Below are 27,216 nucleotides of genomic sequence, written 5' to 3' on the forward strand. Positions count from 1 at the left end.
ATCACTGTGGTCAAGTTAGTTAACCAAGCTGTGGTGTCCTTGTCTCGGAGCTAATACTTCCTGCCTCGTGAATTGTCATGAAGGTAAACCAGGTAATGCTGAAAGCATTTAGTACAGCGCCTGGCAAATATCAGGCACTAACAGATAAGAGTTCTCCACAGTTTACCATCATAATCATTGGGGCCTTCCCCTTCTTCAACTGCCCTGCGCTGTACTCCAAGCTTCCCACCAGCTCCCTCTGATTCCTGGGGCACCTTCTAGCTACTTCTGTTCTGGTCACTTTCCAGCCCCTGGTTCCTTACATTTCTTGGTTTCAGCCTCCATGTGATACTGAGTCCAAATAAATAATCCCTCCTTCACGAACGCTGGATGGAGGGGTTTCTGTTTGCTGTTAGCACAGAAGCTTCCTTGGAAAGACAGGTAAATTAGCATCTCCAGACTCGTGGTTCTCGCTGTCCAGTGGGCTGCTCTGGGTCATTTGGGGGTCACTGTTACCCCGGGGGGGCCCGGGAGGAGCGCTGGGCCAGAGGCACTGCTGGGTTGTGACAAAATGCATCATACAGGCGGTGAGCTAAAAACCTTTATCCCTCAGTGACAGCATCTAAACAAGGCTGGTCTTCACAGGTCATAAAAGGCGAAGCTATGGGAGTCAAATGACTGAAATCCCAAGAGGAAAAAAAAAAAAAAATTAAAAAATTTCCTTTGGGGCTTCCCTGGTGGCGCAGTGGTTGAGAATCTGCCTGCTAATGCAGGGGACACGGGTTCGAGCCCTGGTCTGGGAAGATCCCACATGCCGCGGAGCAGCTAGGCCCGTGAGCCACAACTACTGAGCCTGCGCGTCTGGAGCCTGTGCTCCGCAACAAGAGAGGCCGCGATAGTGAGAGGCCCGCGCACCGCGATGAAGAGTGGCCCCCGCTTGCCGCAACTACAGAAAGCCCTCGCACGAACCGAAAGACCCAACACAGCCAAAAATAAAAAAATAAAAAAAAAAAAAAAAATTTCCTTTGATACCTCTGTTTTTCCACAGCAGAAATCTTGAAATTTCATATTCTTGATAAAGAAACATTCAACATTTGAAAAGATGCATTGGTAGAAGCAACATGTTACTTCAAAGATGCTTTTATAGTTTAAATGAGATATAATTATAACAGGTGATTGGAAAACAGGAATAAAATAGGGTGCTGATTCAATATACATAAAAATTAATACCATATTAATCAATGTGTACAAAATAAATTTGGTGGCCTTCTTCAAGTATCCCTCCCTTTCCTTTTTCTTACTTTGTCTTAAAATTACCGTTTCAGTGAGCAAAACAGAATCAATCTAAATATAACCACAGACTTCCTCCCCTCCAGGCATAATGTACCAATGAAAACTTTTCCTGATGATGTAATACAGCCATTTTCATTCTGGTGCCACTGGCTTTCTCCCTTTACGTAGAGCAAATGGCAATAGACTCTTTTAGGAATTACTTTAAAAGTGAACTGACACAGCTTCAACCATGCCTGACAATGCACAACTCTCTTATTATCTGTACCCCCTCTCTGATAGACGTCTGAGAACTTTACCCCTTGTTCCAGCATCAAGGAAAATACAACAAAATCTTGACAGAATACGAGGTTCTATGCCACACATCCAGCAGAGTGCCTTATACACAGCAGGCATCTACTAAATGTTGGAAGAATGGAGCCACGGATTCAAGCTCAAGACACCGACAGGGCAAGTGGCCCCAGAGTTTCAGCAGGAATCCAAAATAGCAGCTCTATAGAGACCTAGAGGGTGACCATGGACACAGTCACCTCCCCTTCTCCATTCACAACCCAAAAGATTGACATTTGTAAAGTGTTTCATCCTGTTACAAATACCACAAGAAGTTCAAGTGAAGAATTTCAGAGTCAGGCCCGAGATGAAAGAGATTTTATGGAGGGAAAGCATCGAGGGTTAATGACCTCCTCAACAAATAACAGGAAAACTGGGTTTCCTCAGAATAAAAGAACCACTTTTAAATACATTCCACACTCACTTTCCACCATCCTCTCGCAGAGCCTGGCTCTTTATTAACTTTCTTTGAATAATAACCATGACTGTGTTACCAACAATGGGAACTTAATTTTTGATCCCAAAACAATAACTCTTGCTTCAGCAGCATTAATTTTGGCTACAGAAATAGATGGATGATTTTGCCTAAGGATATCTCTGGTTCTTCCAAGTTCCCCTTTCAATGTGTACAATGAAACCCTTCCATAAAAAATAAAGGTATACAATACATTCAGTTCTGTTAACAGCAGGTTTTCCAAAGCCCTTTAGCTCTGACTATATGAATACATACAAATATGGTATCATCATGTCAAGTTTTCCAACAATTTCATATCCTGAAATTATTACTGGGTAAAACTGTTCTGGTTTTCAAAGACAGAAGAATAAGAAAGTAGTAAGTAAATGCTGAAAAGCTTTCTCTAGGATTTTAGCTAAAATTGATTGATTAAATTATCAATCTCATATTCTAACCAGCAGGAGAAAATTCATTTATTGTAAGCCTTGTATTCTTCTTTTACTGCTGGAGGACTTTCATGCCTTGAACAAGGAACAGAGGCAAACTTCTAAGTCGATCTCTAACTTTCTATGTGCCCTACACAAAGAGCATAAACAAATTCCTCCAACCAGGGTCACTTCTCCCCTTTCATTAGGGAAGCAGAAGTGGTCCAACTCAATCGCCTATGTATTCATGGGACAGCTCACATGTGGGCAAGAGTGTGGAGAAGGGCAGTCTTTCCTAGTCCAGTTTACTGAGGATTTAGATTGGGACAATCCTGTTGTGACCCCAAGTCAATTTCAGATCCATTTCTCAATTTAAAAATACAAATTTCTTTTTCATTTAAAAATCCTCTCAATTACTGAGGTTTCATTACATATTCCAAGTATGGTGCAGCCATTAAAAGCCCTTTAAAGGAAGATGATTTCATTCCAACTTAGCCCCAGGGGAAAAAAAAAAGTATTTAAAGTGTGATTTATTCAAAATAAACATCCATTTCTGACTTGGGGATGTTTAGCTTGATAAGCTTTGGAGCTTAGTTTTCTTTCCAGAGCAGATGACTCCTGAGTCATGACTGAAAATATCACTCATTTTAATAAAGGTAACAACTGACCCCTCCCCCCGAAAAAAACCCCAAACACCAAGGAAAAGATATGCTAAAATGTGTTTTCAGTGGAAGTAAAAATCCTATTCAAAATCTAAAACTTGCACTTTAGGAGAAATGAATACTGAAAGCACTTCCTGTGCTTTAAATGACGTTGGAGGGCTCTGAAAGTTGAGTTTAAAAATACTCTCTAAGAATACAAGCCAAATGACTGCAGGATTATAAGTTCTCTCTCCCAGTTGTTCAGGTATTAAAAACAGGCACAAGTAAGAATAGCCTTCAAAAAAACTGAAACAGCACATGAGTAATGCAATCTACCCCAATAAGGATACAACACCACGGCCTTTTTCCTCCTTTTACGATGTACCTCTAAATCATAAGGTACCCTCCCATTCCCCTCCTTCCTGTATGGTCCCTTCTCTTTCAAAAAATTATTTTAAAGGACACATGACTAAAATGACAAGTGAAGGGCACATTCTTGGATTCCTCCTTTAGAAGCAGTGCTCTCGCTGCCGGAGGCACGGAGGCTGCCTAGAATCCAGCTTCCCCAGCAGGCATTCCAGCATTTGCCAAGTTATATTACACCATCTTCAATTCTCCAGAGGATATTTATGGACGAAAAGCAAAGCGAATCGCCTGCCCAGGTCCACCTCTCCCCTGGACATCATCCTGCCCCCTAGTGACTCTCCCTGCAAGTTCCACCCAGCGACCGGGCAGCATGGACCACAGCAGTCCCGCCCTGCCGTGTCCCCATCTTCTCCCACACAGTCACACCCTTCTATCCCGAAAACAAAACCACACAAGAGAAAACCAAGCTGTTCACTGTTCACAACAGCCAAAAAAGTGGAAACAATCTAAATGTCCATCAAGTAAAATGCTGTACATCCAAATAATGGAATATTATTCAGCCCCGAAAAGGAGTGAGGAACTGATACTTGCTACAACATGGATGAACCCTGAAGACATCATGCTAAGTGAAAGAAGCCAGGAACAATAAGGCCACATATTGTATGATTCCATTTATAAGAAATGTCCAGAATAGGGAAAGCCCACAGAGACAGGAAGCAGATTAGTGGCTGCCAGGAGCTAGGGGGAGGGGAGCATGGGAAGTGATTATGGGGATTATAATTATAGGGTTTCCTTTTGAGGGTGATGAAACTGTTCTAGAACTAGACAGTGGTGACGGCTGCATGACATTGTGAATGTACTAAATGTCACTCATGGTAAATTTTACATGATGTGTATTTTACCACAATAAAAAAATGTAAACAACAACAAAAGACAAGTTGCTGCTTTTCCTGGCCACTGTTTAATCTCTCTGCGTTCATTCAACACTAATATTTTCTAATACATGGTTCACACGACCTACCTCCATTTTCTCAGCCCTCATCTCATCCTTAAGCCCCTGAATTCGTATCTTTACCCCAAAAGACGTCCTCTTCCTCTGCACATAAACAAAAGCATGGACAACTATTTACAGAGGTCTCTACAAATGTTTTAATACAATTTGCTCCTGGAAACTGTCAATAGCCTCCTCCGTGAAATAATATTTGCCCCTGGCTTCCAAGTACAGCGTCTTCAGGACTCTTTTGGACCATCTTGACCTCGTGTTTCCTTTTCAAGCTCTCTTATGTGCCAGTGGGAACATTCCCCCAGGCCACCCTGGGCTCCCTGTCCTTTCCCGGTGCTTGGTCACCTCGCCTGGCATCACTCTAACCCTCCTTGTTTCAGGACGCAGTTCTCCCACATACTGGGGTCAAACTGCCTTTCCTCAGTGGGTGGAGATGTGAGTTGGTAAACCCACCCTCGACATTTTCAAACCAAGCCGGTTCTTTCATAGCATAAGGAACACTATGGGAGTTTCCTATTGCTGCTACACGAATTATCAAATTAGTGGCTTAAAACCGCACCGATTTATCATTTTACGGTTCTGGTGAGGAGAATCTAAACTGGGTCTGCCGGGCTGCATCCCTTCTAGAGGCTCTGGGGGAAGATCTGTTTCCTTGGCTCTTCCGCCTTCTGGAGGTTGCCTGTCCTTGGCTCATGGCGCCACACCCCATCTGCAAAGCTAGCAGCCTCTTCTCTCCTCTCTGCCTGCCTGCCTCCCTCTCACAAAGACCCTTATAGTCACACTGGCCCGTCTGGATAATCCAGGATCACCTCCCTTCGTAGAGATACAAAGACCCTTATAATTACACTGGCCCGTCTGGATAATCCAGGATCACCTCCCTTCGTAGAGATCCTCAACTTAATCACATCTGCAAAGTTCCTTTTGCCATGTTAGGAGTATAATCCCAGGTGCTGGGCATTAGGAGGCAGACATCTTTAGGTGGGTGGTAGGGGGATTATTTGGTCTAGGACATACTTTGGCAGCCCTTTCTTTCGCACACGTTTCTAACAAGCAGGGGCCTTTGCCCTCAATATTTCACAGGTCAGTTGCTGGCCTGGGGCAAACAACTCACAAGAAGTTCTCTCTCCATGAAACCGGAAATCAAGCCATTTTCTGGGATTCTTGATTCAAGGTTATTTAGAGCTCTGTGGGAGGGAAAAATCCATGGGTTTCCATTCATTTCCAAGAGAGGAAAAAGTACTAAGTCAGGGACCAGCAAGGGAAGGAGACTCTGGAGAGCACGTAATAAAGAACATTCAGAAGATTTCTTGACACACTGGATAGAAATACGCAGTAAACAGGGTGATACACTCAAAACACTGCTGAGTTCTTGGAGGCCTCGAGCATCAGCCTGTTCCTAAACTGAGAAGCAGAGTCATCTGCCATTGTTTTGGGCCATTTGTACGTGAATTTCCTCCCCACCCAGTCTGTCTTATCCTCCTTTGATGCAGCCTATCAGTATTCTTCATCCTTGTTCATTTTTTCACCCCGCCTACGTTAAAGTGTGTGCGTAACCTGGCACAGACCTGTACAGACAGAGGTGTAACCTTTAATTGGATCTTACTGTAACTGAAACGACACTGGTGTTTTTGTCCCGCTGAAATGTGCACGTACTAAAATCACTGGTGCCACGCAGCTAGGCCTCAACAGCAGGCACGTTATCCTCAGCCTCTCCAACACGCTGATGGCCCAGCTCTCCCACACCCTCTAGCGGCGGCCAGCCCTAGAGCACTGCCAAGCGTGCAAGGAAATCATTCCAGCTGTCAGAGCCCAAGTGTGGAGGCAGACTTTACACAAGCTTTCAAATATACAGTATTCTGGCTCAGAAAACCACTCACTTTATGTGTTAGGCATTTGCCTTTTCCCTTTTTGTGACTGTTGGTACTGTCATGCAGTAAACTCAGAAACTCACAGAAGCAGCGGACAGTCTGGTAAAAAATGTCCCAAGTCCAATGCAAAGAGAGCATATAAATCAACTGTGGTGCAGTCACATGGTGGAATATTACACAGCAACAAAAAAGAAGGAATCGCAGCTATACACAGCAACATGGATTTATCTTTTTGTAAAAGTTTAGTGGTAAGATATTAGTTCTAGAAGACTACATAAATATGGAACCATTTTTAATAGACCTCAAAAGTGAAATTTTTATTTAGGAATACATGTATATGTAATTTAAATATATATGTATCATATACATATATACACATATACAAATATTTATATACATACACATATATTTATATGCATTTATATATATCTATATACATATATACATATAAATACATATACATATATTTATATGTGTATACAAACACACACACATTTTTTTTTTAAAGCAAAGGAACAAAGAACACAAGTATCAGGACCGTGCTTGCTTTTAGCCTGGGAAGGCAGCAGGAGAAGGTAAGGGAGATGCAGTAGCCTCAATCCTGTTTGGGGGGAAGTTCATGATGATCTGTTTTATTATAATGACTACAACTTCTGTGTATGTTACATATATCCTTCAATATATAAAATACGATCATTAAAAGATAATTTAGGAACATGTGTAGGTAGGTAGGTTGGATAGACTGATAGCTGACCGATGGACGACTGACAGCTGAGAGACAGACAGACTGGCTGACCTACAGAACCCAGGGATGGGGCGTCCAGAAGAGAACACACTGTCTTCTCAGGTTCATTCTTGTTTGAATTGCCCAAAGACTATAGTTTGGAGTATAAGGATAGAGATATAAATCTTACTCTGGAGGATACAAAGAGTTTCCAAATTTTACTTAAATAAGCTTTCTGGGGGTGTCTAAATCATGAGGATATGCACGCAGGCCCTTCACCTGTACCTGTCACTGAGCCTCAGAAAGGAAGGATTTAAGAACTTTTATCCCACCCCTCAAACACCACCTAACCTTGGAAATTCATCATTTTAATGTATTGCTCAATAATACATTAGTCATTTTTCTTTGCCCCAATCCTATGAAGCTCAGTATCAAGTGATACTTGGGCTGGTCAGGGCCCCCTTGTAATGCCTCTGACGTATTCCTGAGGCTCCCGCCCCCCCCCTGAGCCCCGCTGCTTCTCTGCACTTCGACCCTGACCTGTTTCCAAGGCCTGGGCCGTGCCATCTGCGTAACCAGAGCCCCATTTCCGGTCAGCAGCTCAGGAGCCGGAGCCCTTACGTGAACTGAATACCTGAAGCGGTGTGTCGTCTCCCATGTCCACAGTCACAGGCCTCACCCTGACTGGTGGGGTGCTCTCCCCTTTCACTGAGTATCTTTCGTCTCTCTTCATGTTAAAGGTTATGCATGTTCATTACAGAAGTAAAATGTATTGATAATAAAGATAAACAAAATCAAGAAAACAAAAACCACCTGTCTTCCCTTCACAAGAGCTACCAGACATGTTCAACACATAACTGTAAGGTACTGTGCATTATAACTCCCTGTAATGCTTTAAATCTACAATTTTTTTTACAATTAGCAATAAATGATACATTTTCCTATCTCATATCCCATTTTCATACTTTCACAATATGATCTTAATTAGCTACAGAATATTCCATTTATTCTAGTTACTACAGTTGCATTAAAAAAAAAAACTTACTAGTATAAAACAAAAATCACCGGGCCCCAGGGCCTTTGCACTTGCTGTTCCCTCTGACTAGAAGCTCTTCAACCAGACATGATTCACAACTTCACCTCCTTCAAGTCTTTGCTCAAAACTCTTCTTCAGTGAGGGCTTTCCTGAGCACTTTAATACAACTTGACCCTCACCTCCCACCCTCACACTCCCTGATCCCCTCTCCTGTTTCAGTTTCCCTTAAACATCGTTCACCATCTAACATTATGTATTGTAGTAATTTATTTTCTGTCTCACTCACTAGAATGTGACCTGCAGGAGGACAGAGTTGTTGCTTTTTGTTTAATTCTACTAATGCCTAGAAGTACTGGCAATAAAGGCACGCAATAAATATTTGTTGAAACGATGAATGAACAAAATCAGATACAATTTTACAAAAAGACTGGAAAAAATAAAATCGAAAGTGAGTTTAATTTCTGGGTGATGGGTTTATAAGATTTGAGTGTTCTTTTTTACAATAAGTTCCCTATATTTTCAGTTTTCTAAATTAGCATGTATTACTTTTAAAATCAAGAAAAAAGTTATGTTTTAAATGCTATTAGGCAAATATGACTATAAATATTGTTTAGGAACAATAGAGAGAGAGAGACAAAGAGAAAGAGAAAGAGACAGAAAGACAGACAGACAAAGGACAAAAAGTTTCAAATACCTGTGAAATCTTAATTTATGTTCAAATAATCACAGCATAGGCCAGGGAAAGTTAAGAGAAATATTAACTACTAACCATTCTTCCTTCTGGTAATTTAAGTTTATTGAAGCAAGAATGCTACTAGGTAACAATTAGTCTAGCTTAATTACTTGATATATTTATAAGTGAACTACATTCTCAAATCCTTAATAATGCAGGATCCAGTACCTAATCAAACCTAATAAGCAAGGAGCCTGAGAGAATCTGAAAACATAGATTAAAATGATCAAAGCTGGAATTTTTGTTTCTTATGAAGTGGCTGTAGACAGCCAGGATGAAGCCACAGAAAACAGTGACGTACACACATTTTTAATTAAGCAAAGATGAAACAGAGCTAAAATAATGGGGGAAAAAAGCTGATTGGACTCGTTATTGAATAAGATTATGGAATTACATTAGCTTTAAGAAATGTCCCAAATTATCAAAACCGAAAATTATAAACTGTAATAAAATATAATATCGAGTGCATTTTACTTAGGAGCCCTGAGTATTAAGTCAGGGGCTGCTGCTCCCAGACTCACTGAGAGCCTGACTCCTGGTTTCCTGCCCACGTTTTGACTTGATAAATCTGCTTGAATGTAAGGAGAACATGTTACTCATGAAAGGAATGCACAGCCAGGAACAGGTCTAACAATTTGTCTCCCTTGTCAATGAAGCCAGTGGGCTATGAAATGTGCTTCCTGTTTCATTTTCTTTCTTTATTTTCTTGAGGTATAGTTGATGTACAATATTATATAAGTTACGGGTGTACAACATAGTGATTCACAGTGTTTTAAAGTTATACTCCATTTATAGTTATTAGAAAATACTGGCTATATTCCCTGCATTGTACAATATATCCTTGTAGCTTATTTATTTTATACACAATAATTTGTACTTCCTGTTTCATTTTATTTTTAATGCCTAAGAAATAGATCAGTTGCTGTTGTGAAGATGCACGTCAGTTTCAGGGAGGGCTTTTAGCTTGAGGGGCTCCTGAGAGGAAAAAACAGCCCTTAAAGTTCTAGCATGAGGCATTTTTAGGAAGTCAACACTTTTTATGTAGAGACCCCACTGAGGGTGAAGAGATAAGAAGCAGAATTGTCCCCTTCGCCCTCAAACAGCTTTCAAAACGGCTTGTAGTCCTTTGTTCCGCACTTGTCTTCAACTGGTCTGATTGTCAAAGTACAACTTTTAAGAATGAACACAACAGATTGGAATCTGGGTGGAGAATTCTAAGCCACATTGCAGCCGCGCTGCCTAAGAGCTCACCATCTCTCAGTTGCTGAATGGGTCCGTTCTTTCCGGAGAGACAGGAATCAAAGGGCTTCAACTCTCCATTGTGCGATATATGACTACAGAATTGTGCTCAATTATTATTTTTGAAAAAAGAAATAAAAGGCCTATTCGGATTTTTATGCTGGCAGGGTAGAGACTTTCAAAGTGGTGCTTTGCCCCCAGGCTGGCCCAGGCATCTCCAGCCAAAGACTCCCCAAGCCCAGATATGCTTGTGTTAAAAAATCCAGCATATTCTGAATTTAAGTGAATTTTTTTTTTCTGAGGAAAAGAATTTTTCATTTAATCCAGTCGAATGTATCCTTCACAGCAAGACTTTCTTTTAAAACTCATGGAGATGTGGCTTCCTAAGCGCAGTTCTGGCTGAAGTTAAAAAATAAAGCTTCCACATGGTATGCCTTCTTAGAAAGGTGACAAAATACAAGCTACAAGGTGATTTTAGGCACTTTTGAAAATACTAAAACTGTAAAATCTAGTAGTTTCAATGCATGAGTCAGAATTACTGCTGTGCCTAATAGCAAAGAAAGAAAGAAAACTTTTTAAGCTACCATGTGACTACTTAGTGCTTTTGACTTGGTGATTCCTCCTGTCTGTGGAATTTTGATGAGTGATGACGATTCATAAATACAGAATACGCAGTTTTCACACTAAATTCTATTCCTCAGAGGAGACAATTTAGCAAATGCTAGATGACTTTTCACTTTTAACGGAAGCATGGTGTTGTGCTCAAGGATTTAATTAATTAGACGGCTCTTACTTACATGCTCCAATTGGTTCTGGGCCTATGAGCTGGGGCAAGCTCAGGACTGGGCTTTACAACCGACAATTCTTGGCTCCTTTTCTCCAGAAAAAAATAGAAACAGAACACTGTGGCAATTATCTGGAAGTTGACAAGACAAAAGGGCATTTCATCTCACCAAGTAGGGCCACAGAATTGCTTCTCTTAAGAGCAGGTGAGAGAGAGAGAGAGAGAGAGAGAGAGAGAGCTCAAAAGGGGAGTCCTGGGATTTGACCAAGCTGCAGGCAAAAAGCCCACAACTCCTGCTAACCCCTGCTGGCTCTAGGAAGACTGCGTCTGTTAATTCTCTGCTGTGCCCACCCCAAGAGTCAGCTCAAGGTAAGGCAAAGTAGATCTGATGCCCTCGTTACCTTCTTGGAAAGCCACTCCCCACTTCCTGTGAAAGACACCGGCTGAGGCATCGGGATTCTGGCGATGTCTGTTATTAAATCCCAGAGTTCTCAGCCGTAATTTCCAAAATCTGTAGCGTTGATGAAAGAATTGTATTTTCTGTAAATTGACACTGAACAGTAAAACAGGATTTATGATGAGAAGAGCTCCTTCATCTGGATTATAACGTACAAAACTATTAAAGAATTAGGGAAAGAAATTTTGAATGATCGATGTATACGTAAGTAAAAGTACTTTTTTCTAATTTATACTTCCCTAGAAAAACCAGGCCAAACCGAAACCAATTTTATGTTTTTAAAGGTAATGGGCACAATTTCTCCTTTGTTAACAGAGGCTATTACTCAGTCAGCAGCCACAGTCGCACGAGAATTAAGAGCCATGATACCACGGGTCACGTTTCATCCCAAGACTAGGAACGAGCCATAGAAGATGTTAATTTGGTTCAGTTGACAGACTGCTCCGTATAGATCCTGTTCATATTGCAGAGCTGGGGCTTATACTGTTTAGTAAAGAAAAAGGGCAAGCACCAGCCCTTCTCAGGACTTACACACTGAGAATCACATTCGCACAAAATGAACTTTCCAGGTACAAAAATTGATAAGTGAATGGCATCTGATTAAAATGATCCAATTTTTATTGTTGATGACGTCAGAAATTTGATGCTGGCTTTACTGTTATTTACTAGTTAGGTATAACACGTTATACTTGTGAATACCCTTCTTGTACATAGACATCACCATCTTCATGCTAAATTTTGGAGGAAATGCTTTAAGCTTAGCTGACAAAAGCAACTTTTCCCAGAGTCTGTGAAATAAGCCACTAGGATTATAGGAGGGAAAAATTTACTTTCCTTTCCAGTTTTACTGAGATATAATTGACATATAACCTTGTGTAAGTTTAAGGTGCACAATATGATGATCTGATAGATGTACATATTGCGAAATGATTACCACAACAGATAGTTTACACATCCTTCACCTCACATCATTACCATTTTGTCATTGTGGTGGTGAGAACATTTCAGATCTACTGTCTTAGCAACTTTCAAGTACACAATATGGTACTGTTAGCTAGAGTCACTATGCTGCACATTAGTTTCCCAGAACCCATTCATCTTATAACTGGAGGTTTGTGCCCTTTGACCAACACCTCCTTGCTTCCACCCCCGGCCCTGGCAACTACCAATCTGCTGTTTTTTTTATGAGCAACTTTTTTAGATTCCACATAAAAAGGAGATCACACAGTATTTGTCTTTCTCTGTCTGACTTACTTCACTTAACATACGCCTTCCAGGTTCATCCACGTTGTAGAATCTCCTTCTTTTTGAATGGCTGAGTAACATTCCATTGTGTATATATACCAATTTTCTTTATCAATTCATCCACTGGTGGACGCTGAGTTGCTTCCAAGTCTTGGCTATTGTGAACAGTGCTGCAGTGAACACGGGGCAGGTGTGTGCACACATCTCTTCAGGACAGTGATTTCATTCCCTTTGGATCTAGACCCAGGAGTGGAATTACTGGACCATCTGAATGTGTTATTTTTAGTTTTCTGAGCAACCTCTATACTGTTTTCCATAGTGGCTGCACCAACGTACATTCCTGCCAACAGTGCACAGAGCTCCCTTTTCAAGGAGCTCCTTTTTAATGGAAAAGCTCTACAACGGCATAATGAAGGCAGAGTGGTCCATGATTTCATCCACCTTTTGAACAGTGAATTTCATGGCCCTTAAACAAGCCCTACAGAGAAAAGGCCTGGTTCACTCTGAGGCTGAGCGCAGGCCACTAGCGCAATGCTGGGAAGAGGAACAATCACGCCTGGCAGACAGACCTGGGAATCCCAGCTGTGCAGGCTGTCACGGGGGGTGGGGAGGGGGGAGAGGGGGAGAAATGCTGATCTCTTTTTTTTCCTTTTTTAACTTTTTAAAAATAGATTTTATTATTTTAAAGCAGTTTTAGGTTCACAGCAAAATCAAACAGAGGGCACAGAGATTCCTCATATACCCTCTGCCCCCACACACACAGCCTCCTCCGTAATCAGTGTTCCCCACCAGAGTGCTGCATTTGTTACAACTGATGAACCTACATTGACACGTCATAATCACCCCAAACCCAGAGTTTACATTAGGGGTCACACTTGGCATTGTACATTCTATGGGTGTGGACAAAAGTGTAATGACCTGTATCTACCATTATAGTAACATACAGACTATTTTCACTGCTCTAAAAATCCTCTGTTCTCTGCCTGTTCATCCCTCCCATCCTCACGAGCCCCTGGCAACCACTGATCTTGTTACAGTTTCCATAATTTTGCCTTGTCCAGAATGTCTTATAGTTAGAATCATATTGTACATAGCCTTTTCAGATTGGCTTCTTTTGCTTAGTAATATGATTAAGGTTTCTCCATGTCTTTTCATGGCTTGATAGCTCATTTCTTTTTAGTGCTGATTAATATTCTATTGTCTGGATGTACCACAGTTTATTTATCCATTCACTTACTGAAGGACATCTTGGTGGCTTCCAAGTTTTGGCATTATGAATACAGCTGCTATAAACATCTGTGTGTTGTTTTCTGTGTAGACCCAAGTTTTCACTCCTTTAAGTAAATACCAAAGAGTATGACTGCCAGACTGTATGATAAGAATATATTTGGTTCTGTAAGAAACCACCAAACTGTCTTCTAAAGTGGCTGTACCATTTTGCATTCCCACCAGTAATTAAGGAGAATTTCCGTATATTAGAAAAGAAGAAACATCCAGTTTCCTAAGGTGGAAAGTGTTTGCATTGATGTTAATTCTTTTGCTTGTATGCTTAGGGTTTACCCACTTAGCAAGGTACTGTAGTTGAGATCATATTTTATCATTTTTAGGATTTAGAAATGTTGATTTCTAACTACCGCCAAGTGAGGGCGAAATTTCTGAGCTCAGCACCTCAGACATTGGAAGTGGAAAGATCCTAATCCCACCTGCCTCACATGAGCAAAACAGCACCTCCTTCTGCCTGCAAAGATCCTCCTATCCAGCACTGTATTTTATTCTTCAAATAAGGTGGTTTTGAATTTTTCAATGTTAAAAACACGGCACTAGCAAGTACCAGATGCCAAGAGTCACTGTAAATAACAAACCAAATCATCATCAAAGAAATTAGAGCAAAACATATTTTAATTTCACATCTCCAGCGTGAACAATAGAAATCAGAATGAAATTACACAATGGAAAGTGCAGTGAAAAAGTTTTGGAAAGTATCCTTTCTAGTGTGAATTAAATCACTTTGAAAGAGGCACTGGCCAAACCAAGAGGTAAAAGGATAACAATATGAAAGGAACACTAATCCCCCTCCAATCACATCATAGACTTTTTAGGGCTGCAAGCGATATTCGAGATGATTCTCTCTCACCTCTTCACTCAGCAGGTAAGAAAACTGAGGCCAAGAGAGGAGTGAACTTGGCAAGATCACTAGCTGCAGGGTTGGGACCAGGATGGAAAATTAGCTGCATCTGAATATCCATCTGGGTGATCCTGAAGTAAATGAGACCCTCCCTAAAAAAAGCCTATTTCCATGATCATGGCTTCTCTGGGGGCACATAGGCAGCTCCCCAACGAGTGGAATATTATAAATCTTAAAAAAGCCGCATTATAAGGAGCTACTCACTCCCTGACCAAACCCAACACTGGCAAAGTGAGAGCCTTGGTCCTGCTGTGCTCACTAATAGCTAATATTTTTTCCAGATCCTTATCAAACATTCCAATAATTTCTATGTTAAGAGGAAGTGCACAGTGGGAATTCTCCCAGGCAACTTATAACTACTTCAGAAGGGCTGTGGACAGCAAGGGCTTCAGCAAAGCCCTTGGCGGGTCAAACTGAGTATCAGTAAATCTGAAAGAGTATTGCTTCGAAGAGCTTTTAAAACTTCTTTGAAATTACACTAACTCACTTGGTCAGATCTTCTTCCTCCAACCAGAATTAGGGAGCACGCTCAATTTCTTCACCTGACAAATGGGGAAACACCTGCAGAGAAAGCTTAAGACACTTACCCAAGGAGGCCCAGTGTGTCTGCAGGGGCAGGACGGAAGCCAGGACCTGGACTGCCAGGCCAGGGGTGGGTCTGTGCCTGGAGGACCAGCTTTCCCTTCTTATAGCCCATATCTCCCTCTGCTGAGTCTTTGGCAAGTTTACATTCTGCCCATGAAAATCTGGGCTCCAAAATGAAGGAACAAGCACGCAGAAGTAAACTGATCATAAAATTAGCCTTTACACCTGAAGTAAGCATTATTTTCATGAGCACAGCTTCTAAGAGTACATTATAGGGGCTTCCCTGGTGGCGCAGTGGTTAAGAATCCGCCTACCAATGCAGGGGACACGGGTTCCAGCCCTGGTCCGGGAAGATCCCACATGCCGCGGAGCAACTAAGCCCGTGCACCACAACTACTGAGCCCACGTGCCACAACTGCTGAAGCCCACGTGCCTAGAGCCCGTGCTCTGAAACAAGAGAAGCCACCGCAATGAGAAGCCTGCGCACCGGAACGAAGAGTAGCCCCCGCTCGCCACAACTAGAGAAAGCCCGCGCATAGCAACGAAGACCCAATGCAGCCAAAAATAAATAAACAAAATAAATAAATTTATTTTAAAAAAAGAGTACATTATATACCAGGTTATGGTTTTTTTCATGGGTTTTTAAAGGCGTTACTTTGTTTCCGTTGTGAGCCTTCACTGCATGTTGTCTACTTTGATGCAAGTCGAGCACCGAACCATCCCTCTGTCAGTCATACAAGGGTATTCTTAAGGCAGAGTTTAAACAAATAACTAACTACAAAAATTCATTTCACTGGAACACTGACCCTTACATTTTCTCACTTTTCCACTTCTCATATGCACAGTTGGTGATGTGAATTCTGGTCCTCTCATCACCTGCCCCACCTCTTTTCTCTTCCACGTGAGAAGAGAGCCTTTGCTTCAGGATGGGGGATGGCAAATGAAAAGGGGACTCATTTGCCTGTGGCTGCACAAGGAGCCCAGAGCCCTGTGGACATTCGCTGCACCCTCCCACCTACAAGCCTCTCAGCCCCTCCTCCTCGTCTCCTTACCCCAGAGTTCTCTGAACCGACAGCCTGGTTAACCTTCGGGAATGCTCCTGCAGAGTTCCGGGACTTGGGGTTGCCCTGTTCTTCCCCCACTACAGCACGTTGCTCAGGCTCCAAAATGAGGTCTGAGAGGAAATCCCCAATGAAAACACCCCCATCCTCACACATCATGACTCTCACGCGTGCACATGGCCCAATATTACAGCAAGACACGAACTATTTCCTAGAATGAGTCCTGATTTTATCCTCGCCCTCACTTCGACTGTATTTTTCTTTCTCACTCTTGTAGATTACTATGATCAATACTGTCACTAAACTATGGTTTCAGAGATGCATCTCGGCGGCCCGGTCACCTCTCCCACCTGCCCTCCATTAGCCATAACATGAAAAGAATGTTCCCTACCTTTCACTGAAGCTTCTCCACAACTGTGCACCTGCAATAGAAGTAAATGTGAAATGTTAATGGAGGTATTTTCCTCTTGAGGCATTTCTCAACTTAGAAATATTCTGAGCTATTTAAAATGGACCGCTTAGATCTTAAAACTCTAGAAACGATCAGTTCATACAGCATATACTTCTGCTACCATAACTCATTCAGGCAAGCTGTCCACAAATATCCACTGAGGTTCTACTACATGCAAAACACGTGGATAGGTACCATGGAAGATGGAGCATCGTATAACACATGGTCCTGCCTCAGGGACCGTACTGTCCAGTGGGGCAGACCGAACCCGCACTCCAGCAAACCTGAACCGAGGCAGGTGGTGTAGGAACTCTACAAGAAACATAAGCCATGGGAGTTCAGGGAGGAGAGAAAATGTGGCTGGTCAAGAAAGCAGCCGTAACAGAGGTGGTATTTAAGGTGAACTTTGAAATGGTACTGACAAAGGAGAACTGAAACAACTACTATTTGAGAAAGGAGATTTTTATCTATTCATTCTTTAGGTGTTTTGAGCTTATATCTATGCTCAAATGAAATCAACATTTATACACACACACACACACACACACACACACACACACACACCTAGATCTCATTTGCTTTCTTAATTCTCCAATGACTTTCTTCACTGGACTATGCCTTGACACTCTACTCCCCGCTACCAGTTTTAATGAAGTTCAAGAAAAGAAATGGCCAAGAGGTGGTTTCTGCTTTTTCCATCGAACAAAAGCCAAAGGTGTTGTCCCTTTTGTTCTTCAGTATCCCCTAGTAAAGATGCATGTGATAAATCCTTCTTAAAATTCAGCCACAGGAAAAAGTTTCTCCAAACTGCTTGAATCCTTTTATCAGATTATTAGAATTGTGCAATTGACCTGGTTTTACTTTCTGCCTAGATGAACAAACAAAGAAGATGTAGTGTATACATATATTACAATGAAATATTTGGTCATAAAGAAGAATGAAATCTTGTCATTTGTGGCAACATGGATGGACCTGAGGGTATTATGCTAAGTGAAATAAGTCAGACAGAGAAAAACAAATACTGTATGATTTCACTTATATGTGGAATCTAAAAAAACAAGTGAAGAAACAAAATAGGAACAGACTCATAGATACAGAGAACAAACTGATAGTTGCCAGAGGGGAGGGGGTGGGGAGATAAACAAAAACAGGTGAAGGGGATTAAGAGGTACAAACTCCCAGCTATAAAATAAATATGTCATGAGGATGTAACGCACACATACAGAATCTAATTAATAATATTGTAACAACTTTGTATGGTGACAGATGGTAACTGGTCTTTCTGCAGTGATCATTTCACAATGTATAAAATATTGAGTCACTATGTGGTACACCTGAAATCTGAATACAATTGTGTTAATTATAACAAAAATACTGGAAAAATGAGTACAGTTGCTGGCTAAGGGAGCGAGGACGTTAGAATGGTGGGCACAGCAGCGCCGCGATCACTGAACGTAGACCAGGGTGGGGCAGTACAGGGCTAAGGACGGTGCAGTGTAAGAGGCCGAGCAGAAGCGCGCTTGAACTGGGGTCACGGAGCTGGTGCAATGGGAGTGAGGGGCCGGGGTGGGGCCGGACAGAAGGAAGCACCGAGGACTGACTGCCAGCCTTGCAGGGGCTGGAGACAGAACTTGCGAAGGCTAAGGTCAAAGGTGCAGGGACGGTCTCGGGGACCGAAGCCGGGTTTCACACGAGCCACCAGGGTACAAGCGGGAATGACAGAGCGTGGCATGGGCACAAAGGCCTACAGTTCACAGGCCACGAATCCAGGTGGGTCCACGTTCAACCGCGACCAGAAGGCGGCATCAAATGGATGGTGCAGATTTGGCGGGAGGAAAGGCATAAAGGGACAGTGTTTGGCGACGCCTGCACAGGCGGCGTGTGGGAACCTGCTGAGCCCTCCTCCACTGCCCAGTGCAGTTGTTGAAAAGCATCTCAAAGACAGCGGGGTGTGGAAATTACTGGTTCTTTGGCAAAGAGACAGAAGGAGAAGGTGGTCAAGAAAAACTGAAGGCCGCAGGAGGAGTTTCCCACACCGCAGAAGCATCCCCAGAGCCCAGAGGAAGGGGTTAATTCTGGGGAGCACACAGTCAAGCACACAACAGCGAGACCGTGAGCGAGAAATCCATCACGGCCGAGGGCGTCCACACCGGTGACTCAGAAACCAGAGACACGGGGTCCCTGGGTTTCGCAACGATTAAGTCCCAAGAAGGTATCGCCACGCTTCTGCTCACCTATTTCGTATTAAGTACCTAAGACGGTATTAAAGATATGATGGAGGGAGAGGAGGGGTACAATGAAATCTTAACAAGAGAATCTTAATCCCTTCAGCCAAAAATGCTGTGGGAAGCGGGGAAGCTGGCGGAGAGGCGAGGGGCCAGGTGACCTGGGGGTCCTTTCCTCACTGCTCCTGCCGTGGGGCCAGGGTAGCTCATGAGAGCCAGGCGGTTCTGGGTGAAGCCACGGAGCTACCATCCCCGCCTCTGGACCCAACTTGAAGCCGATTCTGCGCCGCCCAGAGACCAGTTCATCACCGCAGGGCCCTGGGCTGAAGGGCCTGCAGAGCCAGGCTCCGGCCGACCATGCATGGGGCTCAATGGGCCTTTGTCCTAAAAGACTCGGCTGCAGAGGACGACGCAGGCACCAGTGCTGCTTCAGCCACAGACCGGGAGCGCTGGGAGAGCACGGCCATGAGTCCTGCCTTCTCCTTTTCTCCTCAGGCAGTAGAAACACTGTATTCACAGCAACGTCCCCCGGTGAAAACCCGGACGGAAAGATTGGCCTGTGACAAATGCCCGCCCTACAGGCTGGAGCGTGAGAGGTGGTCTCGGGCAGAGAGGCACTGGGGAGAGGAAGGCGCTCAACGTGGACCGGCTGATGGGTGAACAGACCCATGCTGTTCCGGTCGCAGGTCGGAGCTGAAGAGAGGGCCCCGTTACTGACTGAGGTGCTTTTGTTTCACGCTCTTGTCTGACCCTTAGACAACCCTGTGGTATAAGGAGGATTTGCCATTTCACAGGATAAAGAGGTTCGGATTATGTAGGAGGCTGAATAACGGCCCCAAAGGTATCGGGTCTTAATCCCCGAAACCTGCAACATGTTACTTTACATGGAAAATGGGATTTACCAAACATGACGAAGTTATGGGCTATGAAATGGGGACACCGTCCTGGATTATCCAGGTGAGGCCCAAATGGAATCACAAGTGTCCTTATAAGAGGAAGGCACAGGGAGATTTGACACAGGCAGAGAAGGAGGTGATGGGATCACAAAGGCACAGACTGGAGAGATGCCCTACAAGCCAAGGATACCAGGAACCGGCAGAAGCTGGGACGCTCCAGGAATCCGGGAGCGCGGCCCTGCCCACGCCTTGATTTTGGCCCCATGATACTGATTATGGACTGCAAGAGAAGACATTTCTGTTGTATTGAGGCACCAAGCTTGTGGTAATCTGTCACTGCAGCCATAGGAAACCAATACGGTCTTTGACGGGGCCTCTCCACAGCTGAGAAATGGAGCCAACTAGCTCTAGAAGACTGGTATTCTTCCCACCCTACCACCCCAATTTTTTAAAGGACTGAATCTTTGCAGTGGAGAGCTTTCCTGCAACTTAATACAAAAGTTGCACGTTTGCAAGAACATCAAGCTGGTGAGGCAACGCAGGGAACGGTCCTCGTGAGAGTGAGAAAAGGACAGTCACGAAGTCTTTCCACTTCCTCCTTGCCCCCCCCCCCACCATTTGTCCGTTCCTTATAACTTGTGCCCAGACTGGGACCAAATTTGTACACCACTGAAAACATCGAGATGCTCAGCTTGCTTTGTGAGGTCCCTTGCCCTACTGAGCTAGAATGACTGCAGGTAAAATAGGTTAAGTGGCTATTTCTTCTAAGATTCCTCTGAGGGAGCAACTAGAGGGTGAAAATGTTACCAAATCAATTTGAGAGAAACAGGTTCTCCTCCATCAGTTATGAATCAAGGCAGAAACACTGGTATCACCATGCATTGATCTCACCAACCCCAGCACAAAGCCCTACAGCTCGGGGATGTCCCACCTCTAGGCAGAATTAATACGTCTGGAGTAAACAGAAAGTATCAGGCCAGGTGCCTGTTAGGGTTAGAAGGTAGAGAGTTAGGTGTCTGTTCTCTGAAACAGAAAAGAGGCGGGTGGGGAGGAGAAGAGGGAGAGAAGGAAGAATGTGTACAAGAATATAAACTAAATCTACAGATTCAAGAAAAGCAATAGCTGGACAAAACCAATCGGTTCACCTTCCCAGAACAGCGAATGAAGGAATCACCTTCAAACCTTGAAACATACCCATGTAAAACAATCTTTCTAAATGGTTTACACATGAGTTAGTTTAAGAACCATAAAGACTTAAAATATAAACCAGATTTAAAGCGCACCATAGAACACTATGATGGTACATCCGTAACAGATGATGGTACATCCGTAACAGCCTATACCCCTGGTCCCAGGGTCAGTGTTAGGGAGGAAAGAGTGCCTCCCACAAGCAGCTTCAGTATCCCCGCCAGGGCTAGGACCCTGGACAGTTCTTATGTGCCTCCACCTATATGGACCCCTACCAAAATCATCCCTCCATCTGGGGTTACATTTAGTGGAATCAACTGCTTCACTGTAACCCCCTTTTAGCTATTTTTGATCAAATCAATCTTACTTCACTTAATTTCATGGGGCTCAATTATTCCAAGCAGGGATTTTTGTCTATCTACAAAAACTAGCTCAAACCCTGGTAGAAAGAAGCTCCTCCAAGTATGGAAAAGCTTGACTCGGATGTATGATATAGTTAAATTACTCAGAAAACCTTAAGCAAATTTTTTAAATAATTCAAGTTCTCACCTGAATTTTTTGAAAAATTTGGTGTTTAAAATGAATTTATTTTTCAATTCATTTTTAGAAATGTATTTAACCGTTACTTAATTGTTTTTAAGCCCTGAACTTATTGTTTTTCTCCACAGAGGCAGAGAAGACATTTATATAAACTAGCCCATTTTCCAATGGCCCAGTTTCATCATGTGGGATGTAATAAATATTTAACTGATATCCTCACTGCAGCCTACTTGAATACCAAAATGGTATTTAAAATAACAGCACTTAGAGCCAAAAGAGAAACCAACACACACAAACCTTTTGCCCAGCAGCAGTAGCTATGACTACGGACAACATCACTTAAATAAATAATAAATAGTAAATAAATTAAATAAATTTAAAAATAATATTTAACAAACATTCAAAATAGAAAGGTCAGTGCCTATATAATCTGTTATTTTGCTCCATTTCAAAGACCGCTCAGTTAATTTGCCCATACAAAGGTCAGACATTCAGGGTCTAGAAAATTAAATACCATAAAAATGAATGCTGAGGGGCTTCCCTGGTGGCGCAGTGGTTGAGAATCTGCCTGCCAATGCAGGAGACACGGGTTCGAGCCCTGGTCCGGGAAGATCCCACATGCCGCGGAGCAACTGGGCCCGTGAGCCACAACTACTGAGCCTGCACGTCTGGAGCCTGTGCTCCGCAACAAGAGAGGCCACGATAGTGAGAGGCCCGCGCGCCGCGATGAAGAGTGGCCCCCGCTCGCCACAACCAGAGAAAGCCCTCGCACAGAAACGAAGACCCAACACAGCCAAAAATAAATAAATAAATAAATTAAAAAAAAAAAAAAGACTTCCACAAACCCTTTTAAAAAAAAAAAAAGAATGCTGAGTTTTCTTACCTCTTGTTCTAGACAAAACCATATCCTTTATTATTTGCATAATAACACGTCCAAGGATCATGACGGAGATCAGGTGATACACTCTCCACGGAGTCAGTGCAAGGAACCTATCGCAGCAAAAACAGACAAATCATTATTTCAACTTGAGGATTGTACCTTTTTTCAAAAATTAGGTTTACTTCCTGCCACAGAAACAAAAAATACATTCAATAATGATTTCACGTGTCAAAAGCACCCTCAATGTGACCACATGAAAGTTACTTAATAGGCATCAAAGTCACGGAAATAAAAGCACTGGAGCCATGTGTACTTTTGTGCCAGGCTCTCCGCTCCAACCTCCAATCTGGGCAGAAGATTTGCTATTTTGGGTATGGCCCAAATATCACTCTGCTAAAAGACGGAATAGAACTGACCTGGAGAAGAATCATGATGGGCTAAAATTAAAAAGGCAGAGCAGCAGGGTTCTTTCACGCACAAGAGAAGCTAGAGTAGATGCCCTTTGCTTACTGTCCTCTGTCTTACGGTTTCCTCTTATGCCACATCCATTTCTTTAACTCCTACCCCCCACCCCACCAATCTCTGAAAAACAGCAGTTATTAGGGATCCAATTTGCTAGCCCTTTCTAAGATCACTGCCCTTCTGTCCATCTGCCCACCTCCTCTCCAGAGGGAAACAAAGAATTCTTTATCATGAACAGCACGCAAACCCTACAGTACTTTTTGTTTTGTTTTTGATTGGGTTTATAAAGGAATGGAATGGCAAGGAAGTCACAAGGAGCTTTGAGCCTTCACATAGAGGCTGAAGCCCATTCTACATAAGTTAGTTGGTTAAGCTACCAATTAATATTGACTTCAGTGCAATCATAACTCAGAAAGATCAATTTAACAGAAATGTCATTTAATACTAGTTGTAAGGCAGTGTGGGATGTATAAAGAAGCAAAGAACACATGAATACTGCCTTCTAGGAACTTACTTCCTCATCAGGGAGATGAACACAGGCTGCACTAACAAAGTCCAAGGCAATGAGTCTTGGTGCTATAGCAAGACATGAGCAAACAGCAAAGAGAAGCAAAGGAGGAGAAATGATTAACTCCAAATCAGAGAAGATTTATAAAAAGTGGCATTGAACTTGGTCTGGGAGAATGGATGCAATTCAGAGGAAAATAGAAGCTGTTCCAATTGGAGGATACAACATGAGCAGAAGATGAGAGTCAGGCAAGGGTGAGGTGTGCCTGGGGCATGCAAGTGGTCTGGGATGGCCCCTGTGGAAGCAGAGGGATAAACAACAAGAGAGTTGGGAGACTGGCAGAGAGAAGAAATTGAGGTGCCAGGCTGGGGGCAGACTACGGCAAGCCCTGAAGGATATGTAGGGAGTTTAGTCGTCACTACTGACAATAGAGAGAAAGCCAAAGGTATAGAGTAGGTAAATGAAATGATGAGTGGTTTAGGAAAATGCCTGGGGGCAGCAGAGAGGATGAGGTGGAGTAGGGAGGAAGCATGGAGTCCAGGACATCTACTAGAAGGTTATGCAATGTGCTTGGTGAGAAGTGGTCAACATGAGATGCTGGTGAAGTTGTGGGTAAAACCTCTCCCAGAATGTGGACAACCCAATTTCCATGTCTGGTTCTAATGTCACCTGTGTGTGTGACCTGGGCCAGAGGGGGTAGAATAGCTCAGTGCTTCTTTAATACTGGTCTGCAACTGCCAGCAGGTTGGCTGCCTGGAAAGCTTGTTAAAATACAGATTCCCAGACCCCAGGGTCCTCCCCTCCCAGATCCTCTGAAACAGGTGGTCTAATTACTAGTGTTTACATTCAATAAACATTTATTTATGGGGGCCTACATTGCGCCAGGCACTGTGCTACCAAAAAGGAATAAATGGTGAACAATATATGCAGAGGAAGGAGCAGACATAAAAGACAACCCATAGGGCTTCCCTGGTGGCGCAGTGGTTGAGAATCTGCCTGCCAATGCAGGGGACACGGGTTCAGGCCCTGGTCTGGGAAGATCCCACATGCCGCGGAGCAACTGGGCCCGTGAGCCACAACTACTGAGCCTGTGCGTCTGGAGCCTGTGCTCCGCAGCAAGAGAGGCCGGGATAGTGAGAGGCCCGCGGACCGCGATGAAGAGTGGCCCCCACTCGCCGCAACTAGAGAAAGCCCTCGCACAGAAACGAAGACCCAACACAGCCAAAAAAAAAATAAAAATTAATTAATTAATTTTTAAAAAAAAAGACAACCCATAATGCCAACACCCACGTCTTTAGTAACAATAACTTGTTCTTCCACTATGGGTCTAACACTTGCTCTATTTTTGAGCTCTTATGTTTGTTTTAACCGAAGGTGTTTTTTGGTATTTATTTTCTTTTTGGCTTACCTCCTCACTGTCAGTTTATGATTAATTATTGCGCTTGTCTGTGGGCCAGTCTCTCTGTTTTCCCCACCTCACACTGAAGTGGCAGTTTTCAAAATTTTTGATAGTGATCCACCATAAGAAATTCATTTACCTCTAAACACATACAAATGAAACCAAAGTTTCAAAAATAATATTTATCCTTACAATGTGTGATGCCTTCTGATACTTTCCTTCAATTCCATTATATTTTTAAATGCTGACTCTGGCTCACTAAAGTGACTCCACAAGCGAGTTGTAACTCACAGTGTGACTCACATTGCATGGGGGGGGGGGGGGAATCTGCAACTGTTAGATTAGTATGTTTCATTAGAATGGCCTTCTTTGCAGAGTCAGGCAAAACCCTAGGAGAGAAAGTTCCCTCAAGTTTAAAGGTCTTTTGAGCTAGCCAGGAAGCCATTTAAGTATCTTTTAAAAACCAAAGAAATGCAAAACCAACTGAAGCAATGAAGGCCATTAGTTATCCTTTTAGTGGAAATTACAATCTTCCAGGAATAGAAAAATTAGGGAATGACAGGACTTTGACCCACCGCCCTGGCTGCCAGAAGCCCTCATTTAGAGGATGTTGCCATAGCAACTCCCAAGAGCACTGGGGATGCCCACCCCATGTTCCCTGGGCCAGGGTATAGTTGGCATCTTGCCCAAGGGTCTCACTGGTCATTAAGAATCCTCAGCCAGATGAGAAAGCAAACCCAACAACTACTTGGGACGGAAGTGCCACACCGGTATGGGATTGCATGTCTCCTTGGTGGATGAGCATCTTTGCAGCCCAAGAATTAAGCATAGACATGTTTGAGAAACTAAGTTCTAATAGTAATAATTTGTACTTAGAAAAACCTGCACGTATTTGGTATTTTAATTATTTTTACTGCCTACGATAATTCGTCCCATGGTTCCAATTTAAAATATGTAGTATAATTTAGAGTTGTGATTTGAAATTAAAATCTTAGGAACACCTATGAGTTTATTTATTTTACAGGAACTGCCTAATATTGGGAGATCTTGGTTGTTAGACAAAGTCATTTTTTTAAAAACTTCTATTTTGGTAACTTTCGAATATATACAAAAAGAGAGACCAAAGCATAATAAACCCAGCCTCAACAATTCTCCATTCATGGCCAATCTTGTTTCTTCTATATTCCCACCCACCAAGCTCCCCTCACCACATACACACCCAAATTATTTGAAGCAAATATCAAGCATCATATAATTTAACTTGTAACTGTTGTCATTTATCTTCAAAAACAAAAGAGCACTTTTTGGGGCTTCTCTGGTGGCGCAGTGGTTGAGAATCTGCCTGCCAATGCAGGGGACACGGGTTCGTGCCCTGGTCTGGGAAGATCCCACATGCCACGGAGCAACTAGGCCCGTGAGCCACAACTACTGAGCCTGCACATCTGGAGCCTGTGCCCCGCAACAAGAGAGGCTGCGCTACAGTGAAAGGCCTGCGCACCGCGATGAAGAGTGGCCCCCGCTCGCCACAACTAGAGAAAGCCCTCGCACAGAAACAAAGACCCAACACAGCCAAAAATAAATAAATAAATAAATAAATTTATTTTTTTAAAAAAAAGCACTTTTTAACCTAACAACAATACCACTATCACACCTAATAAAATTGCTTTAATTTCTTAATGTCATCAGATACCTGTCAGCATTCACATCTTCCCAGTCATCTTTTACACACATGTACACACGCCACACACACACACACACACACACACACACAGAGTAAAAGACTGAAACAGAATCTGAAAAAGTCATACATTGAAATGGATAGATGTGAGTTTTAAGTTTCCTGTAATTTATAGGTCTCCTGCCCGCCCATCTCTCTATCTCTCTTGTCTATTTCTCTTTTATTTACTTATTTTTTTTTGCTTAAAATTTCTGTGGAAGAAACAGACTCATTTTGTCCAGTAAAGCTTTCCAGAGTCTGAGAATCACTCCTTGTATCCTTGTGGTTTAGTTTAACATTCTCCTTTACCCCTTCTGCAGACTGTAAAAGTTGGCAGTTGCATCTAGAGTCTTGACCAGATTTAGGTTCAATTTTTTTTCCTACAGAGCTATATGACAGGTGGAGCTGTGTGCTCCCATCAGGAGGCACATACTGTCTGGTGTCTCTATTTTTGTGACATTAGCAGCCATTCGCGATGACTGCCTGGCTTTAATTCCTCAGGGACTACCCAGGGGTAAGAGCCCTTCATTCTTGCTACGGGTATT

The 27,216-nt window shown here is 42.9% G+C and overlaps 1 protein-coding gene across 1 annotated transcript in view; it reads right to left on the reverse strand.

Annotated features, from left to right (window-relative positions):
- The window catches only part of RETREG1 (reticulophagy regulator 1), a 127,674-nt gene that overhangs the window by 71,170 nt on the left and 29,288 nt on the right, over positions 1–27,216 (reverse strand). Inside the window, exons 2-3 of the mRNA XM_036847240.1 lie at positions 22,589–22,695; positions 16,797–16,827 (exon numbers count right to left, since the gene is read on the reverse strand). Of these exons, the coding sequence (XP_036703135.1) occupies positions 16,797–16,827; positions 22,589–22,695 (138 nt within the window). The remainder of the gene's footprint in view (positions 1–16,796; positions 16,828–22,588; positions 22,696–27,216) is intronic.

The sequence above is a fragment of the Balaenoptera musculus genome, chromosome 3 (genome assembly GCF_009873245.2).
Source record: "Balaenoptera musculus isolate JJ_BM4_2016_0621 chromosome 3, mBalMus1.pri.v3, whole genome shotgun sequence".
NCBI lineage: Eukaryota > Metazoa > Chordata > Mammalia > Artiodactyla > Balaenopteridae > Balaenoptera > Balaenoptera musculus.